At 42.2% G+C, this 6,445-nt stretch overlaps 1 protein-coding gene across 1 annotated transcript; it reads right to left on the reverse strand.

The window, feature by feature from the left end:
- Positions 1-1,799: 1,799 nt before the first annotated feature.
- On the reverse strand, positions 1,800-4,188 carry LOC141249659 (uncharacterized). The gene is made up of 5 exons (XM_073669737.1): positions 4,129-4,188; positions 3,435-3,673; positions 2,784-2,954; positions 1,983-2,313; positions 1,800-1,898 (listed from the first exon to the last, which is right to left on the reverse strand). Exons 1-5 carry the CDS (start codon positions 4,186-4,188, stop codon positions 1,800-1,802), a joined length of 900 nt encoding a protein of 299 aa, XP_073525838.1.
- Between the last annotated feature and the right edge of the window lie 2,257 nt (positions 4,189-6,445).

Genomic DNA, 6,445 nt, shown 5'->3' on the forward strand with positions numbered 1-6,445 from the left:
TCTTTGCATTTTTATTTTAGTTTTTAGTTTTTATTATAGAATTGATGTTTCTAACAGCAGTTCTATATAATTTTCATTTTTTTTTCAATTTATGTACATAAGTCGTTTGTAACAGCGACTTATGAGCAATTCCGCTGTTAAAAAGGAAAGTTCATTTTTTTTCAGAAAACTTGACTTTATAAAAAGAAAAAAAATTAAATCACATAAGTCACTGTTTGTAACAGCGGCTTATGTGCATAAATTAAAAAAAAAATTGTATAGAACCGCTGTTAGAAACAGCGGTTCTATTTCACCTCACACCACTTCTGGTCATTTTCATAAATAATTTCAGACAGTGGTTAATTTGATAAATACTTTACTTTCTCTGGTTAATTTGAAAAAAAAAATCCAATATGATTCCAGCAATGATATGTCCTTGTTTAACTTTACTTTTTAACCATTTCGACTTGGTAAAGATTGGCAACAAATGAGGAGGGTTGCGTGATGGGTAATACACTTCTATGTGCTTTGTCCATATCATTGCTGGAATTATATGGCCTAAACGAAGGATATGAATCTTAAAAAAAAAGACTAATTTTGTAAAGAAATAAATCATGCAAGTGTTATGAGGCCATGCAACTCATATTTAAAGTTTCAATTTCCGCTATGGGAAACGTAGTGACTCAAATGTTGGTCATGACCCGCTTAATCCGTAGTTGTGCCTTGTTTCTATCGCATGCCTGCTAGCTTTTCTAGAGATCCCTGCAATGTGATAATGATCTTTCAGTGCGTCTGTTACGAGTAGAATATTTTATCGTGTAGTGTGCCAACATACCCACGTTTTTAGTTGATTCCCAATCCTGGGGTTCTCGCGATGCTGGTTCTACTCTTCTCGAGTTGACAGGTTTGCGATACTCTAGTGTCTATTGGTGTTAACCCATATTAGAATATTTTACTAATGCTTATCACGATGACTATGTAGTCGGATGTGTAGTCGTACCATATCCTTGTCAAATATCTTGGCCATGATGCATGTGCCCGTCGAAAGGGTCTATTTTGCTTGTAAGGCTCGTCCTGTTGTACTCCTGGAAAAACCTTGATTTTTTAGGGATACTTTCTTTAGAAGCCTACTATATGCGAAGAGTATATATTCTTACCTCCTATTGTGTGTTGGTTTTGTTGTGCCTCATCAATGAAGGGCTTTCTATTCCTCTCTTGCCCTGTGTTATGGCACTATAAGAGGTATATGCACCTCTCGATGAGGCTCTGTGGCTTGTACAAAGGCTTACACCTTTTCTGAGATTGTTTTGTGATATGGAGGCTATGTGTCTCGAATAGAGGCTTACACCTATTTTTGTCACATGGATGCTCTACCACACGGAAAGAGGCTTATACCTTAGTCTCATATCTCGAGCCTCCAGGCTCGGCGGAAATGGATAGAGACCTACCCCCAATCTTTTCTCCCACCCCTTGGAGGCTCTATGGAAATGGATAGAGGCTTACACACAATCTTTCTCACGCCGATTGGAGGCTTCTACTTCCCCTTTACATCTATTGCAAATAGCATCTTGTGTAATATGACGGTTGTGTAATTTTTCCTTTGTAGGTAGCGCACCTGAGCATAGGCTCCAGGTAAAAATCTTGATTTTTGTTGGTGTTTTCAATTGCCAAACAATCCTCCAAATATCCATATTATTACCTCTGATTCTTTCATCCCAATATGAGATTCCATCGCAGGTTAAGAGCCAAAATACAAAATGCCGCGAGTAGATTCAAATATTCAGCCCCTATGATTACGAAGATTAATTCTGAAACAGAGACTACATTTCCTTATGATCTTGCAGCCGACCCAATTCTTTCTCCCACTTGAGCCCCAACATCTGGCGACCAAAAGGCACGATGAGATTATACCGGAAGACCTACCAAAGCAATAACCACACATTAACAATTACCATTCCAGATCTATGAATGATCAACAAGAGCTCTACTGTATTAGCACTAACCTTATAGTTAATACCATTGATCTGAGCCTTCAATGCCTCACAACACTCAATCCATTTCTCATCATCTCCATTACACTTACTCGTCCATGCTTTCTCCAACGCTGACCGCCATTCGGAAACAGTGGTACGTATCTCCTTGTTGAGTTCCACCCATTCCGGTGCGCATCTGTTCCTCGACAGTATTCTGTATAACGTGTCCTCAGCTGGGTCTGCGTGAGGGTTAGTTCTCAGATCCAGGGGCTTCCCTTTCCCTGCCAAGTTCTCAAACTCACCTTCCTCCATGGATTTCCATATTCTTTGCTCTACCACATTGATTATATCCGTTTCAGACCTGCACATAATGGGGACGTTCAAGTCATATGCTATACAGGTTTGACTAAAACCTAAACTCCTATTCTATAGGAGCTCCAAAATCATATTACATGTTTTGCAGCAAAAAATTGAATAGTTGAAAGTTTCTTGCAAACAGATAATGCAAGAAATAAGCATCTGTCATTTTCTGCCCATTGTTTGATATACCAACTCTAGTATTCAACTATTCATCAGCAAATTAACGTCATACGAAATTCCAAATTAGGATTGGTTGTATCTATAAGTGATGAGATGAATAAAATCACAGATAACAAAACGTGAAGATCGAAATAGGACATAACATCGAAGTAATTTAGCTCTTACACCAGAACAGAACAAGGAAGGAAAGAAAACGCATAAGAAGCGTGATTAAGAGCAGGAGATAAATTGCAGATAAATTGACACTAGAACCGTGAAATTGCAGATAAATTGCAGCAAATAGAGAGACACCTGATGGCGTTTCGCTGGCCACGTAGCTCCGGCGGAAGCTTGCGATCGTTGGCTGCGTCGATAACGGCGGATAAGCGATCAACCGTCTTTTGATTCACCTTCCGAGTAGTGCTGCCAGAGGATGGTGATTCCGGCGATGGCGTGGACGAAGAAGAAGAAGCAAATCTCGGTCTGAAACCGCCATAGAAGTTGAACAAAGCAATAGCAGACGCCGATTTTCGTCGAGGCGAATTTATCACCGCCAAAGCGATGTCTCTGGAAGAGCGCGCCGCCATCGCTGAACCAAAATTTTCATCACTGGTAAACTGGTAATCGAAACCTCTTCCTACATTTTCTCTCGTCAAAGTCCGATGAGTCACCGGGTTCGTTCTACGTGGCTAGCTCTGGATCGCGAGTCACCAAAAAGACAATTTTTGACGGGTCGAGCAATTTGCTCCTGTTTATGTACTTGCAAATATATCGTTATTTTTTGTTAATACTTGCAAATATATCGTGGAATAAGGATATAACGTTACTATTCCATCGGCAGTATAAACTTACAAATTATAGGATATTCAAGTACTTACGTTTTGGAAATATGGTTTAGTCATCCTTAATTTAATAATTAATTAGATAATCTAATTCTTTATAGAGTATAAGAATAATTCTTACATAAAGTTAGTTGGTAGTCTAGCAATCAACTGCGCTCCAACACTCTTATTCACAGCAAAGCCTAATGTATAAAAAATAAAAGAGCGCACATTGGCACTAACAATGTTGCTTTGAGCAACTCGAGTGACCCTGATAAGAAAATCAATAGCATCACTTTCTAATTTCCCAAAGGTGGAGAAAGCAAATGCGATAAAACTATAACCATTCTCCCTGCACTTATTCTCATACTTCTTCCTTTTCTGAGCGACAGAAGAAGAGACAGCCACCCCAGGAACAAAAGCGGGAACCCCTACACCCGTGAAGGGGAAAACGTCAGTAACATCCAAACAAACATCCTTCTCATTGTCCCAACAATGGACAAGTAGATCAGATAAATAAAAATTATGTAGAATTTTGGAGTTATGTAAGCTAGTTAATCATAGATGTTTTGATCTGATGAGAAAATTGGTTGTCTTGTTGCAATAAAAGATCTTAACATTTGTAAAGTGTTTTGGGCAAAAAGAACTCGACGAGTCTAAATTGCCTGATAAAGGGAGCAATCAATCTTACTCACTTCCACTCACGATCAGTTCAATCACAAACGATAATTGGTAGCAAAAAGTAAGAACAAATCGGAATAGTAATCGAAATTGTATTAAGTTTTCAGAACGAGAGTCTTGTCTGTGTTACAAGGATTTCAGCATGGTATTTATACAAAGGAGATTTTGTGCGCCGTATCCAGGTCATCATGTGCGAAGATCTCGGGGTCTCGCATCCGTTTCTCCTCCAACGTCTACAAATTCAATGCTCGACAACTCGTCATTTTCGGAACTGCTTGGGCGTCCGTTGAACACTTCACTGAGCCGAAGACAAGCTGATCCCGGGCCGCCCAAAATCGGAGCCCAACAATTTTCCCAAAAGTAACGGGCCGATTAAGCAAAAGTGGACGGTTGATTTTTCTTGTGATCCATCCACGTGTACGGCCCAGGATTCGTCCCGCCCATACGCTTAAGTTACCGCGTCTACGCCTATTAATGTGAGGTCGCATCAGTTCTGCAGGATTCGTCTGACTTTCTTCATCCCTCTTCTCGGTTAGCGCTTTTTGTGAAAACTCCACTCTCTCTTCTTGTTCCTTTCTCTTCCGACCCTCTGTTGTCTACCATGGCTCCGACGTTCCATCTGAAAGAAGTAGACACCGTTACTAACGTCTTTATCGAGGACGAACTAGCTGATCTTCTTGCCAACACGAGGTTCCCCGAGAGCTCCACTGTGTGCTTGCATGACGAGGATGAGAGGGCGGGTGCCTGTTATGAGGGTTGGACGGTCTTGTATGACTTCCCTTCCTCATCGGCCACTCTTTCCCTTTCTCTTAGTTGGTGTAGGATGCGATGACTTTCTGGAACCTAGCTCCGGGCCAGATCATGCCATATGGCTGGCATTTGCTTCAAATCTTTGACCATTTGAACAAAAGGTATCTAGAACTGGGCTTCTCTTTTGAAGTGTTTGAGTACATATAACCCTATCAGCCCGAGCTCATGCCAATACCTATTTAGGCCTCGCCCAGGTCGGGTGCCTTTGATTGAGAAATTGGATGTGCACGACCGTGGCTGGAGATACAGGTTTTTCTTCGTCAAAATCGACTCTTTAGGTTTAGGAAGCGATAGTCTTTTCTTGAAAACGAAGTGGTGGGAATCAGGTAAGCGTTTGTTCATCGTTTCAATTTATTGGATCCCTCGGATTAATTTGCTTACTGTCGTTTCTTTGCAGTGTATTCCAAAGAAGCTAAGGAATTGGTTGAAGACTTTGAGGAGGTGATCCGGGCGATCGAGTGCATACCTTCGACATTCTGGACTTTCGAGAACGCTACCACCCTTCAAGCCCTTCCTACTGAATCGGCTACATCAATGGCATCTCCATCGAAATGTAAGTCCTACCTCTCTTAACTGTCGATTCTTGCATGTTGATTCCGTTTTGACGTCCTTTATCTACTCTCAATTAGCAACGAACACAAGGGCTGGACGCAGCTCCTCCAGGCTATCGCTGAAAGAATTAATGGCGCTTAAAGTCAAAAACAAAGGTGAAGCATCCAAGACTTCATTCCCTTCGGGCAACAGATCTGGACCCAGCGTTGTTGTTGACCTGACCTTGCTTAACACTCCCACAATGTTGCCTCCGCCCGCTGCCAAGAAGATGAAGCCCCTCCAGGATGTTTACAAGAATGTCGAGACCTACCAAGTTATGGTGATGATCTTGGCCTCCTTTGATGCGGTAAATCTCATTCTATTTATCAATTAAACGCATAGCAAGTTGCTTTCACTGATCAACTTGCTTTTGTCTTGGCAGGCAATTAGGGAAGCTCGTCCGAGACTCCGTGATGTTGATGTTTTCCTCACCGACATGAAGTACAAGGTGTCCAAGGCGGAGGCGAAGGTCCCGACAATGGAGGAGAAGGTTGCCAAGGATGCCCAGAGAGCATCAGAACTGAACAACGAGCTAAGCAGTTTGAAGGCGAAAGCATCCCAAGCTCAAAAGGAATCAGGTCAACGTATCCGCCAGCCAATGGAGGATGTCGCTCGCCTTCGCGACCCAACGCCCAGGTAGCAAGGGACGTGGGAGCCGATTTTGGCTTGAAAGCCCGCTTAGAAATGATGGAATAACGCGCCGACGGTAAGCACTCCGAATGAGACCTGGATGTAGCTCGAGAGGAATTTGACAAAGAGTATCCCCAGGGATGTCCTCGCGATGACATACTCCAGGGACTAGGCATCTTGGGAGAAAAAGCATATGTTGAGAGCTCAGGCCGCACTGATGATGTTGGCAATCAAGGCGACTTTGCCTTTGACGGAAAGGATCAGTGATCATGATAAGAACCACCTCTCTACTTCTCTCCTTATGCTTTGTGACTGTTGTTTTTGTAAGAACTGTCCTTGTACTTCCCTTGACAATTGGTTTTGGCGACCCGTCCCTTGTATCGGGTCGCATGCAATATAATGGTGTGGAACTTGTTTTGGCAGCCCGTTAGATAGAGGGTT

The sequence above is a fragment of the Phyllobates terribilis genome, unplaced genomic scaffold (genome assembly GCF_046119375.1).
Source record: "Phyllobates terribilis strain yellow unplaced genomic scaffold, ASM4611937v1 Scaffold_4939__1_contigs__length_55744, whole genome shotgun sequence".
Taxonomy (NCBI): Eukaryota; Metazoa; Chordata; class Amphibia; order Anura; family Dendrobatidae; genus Phyllobates; species Phyllobates terribilis.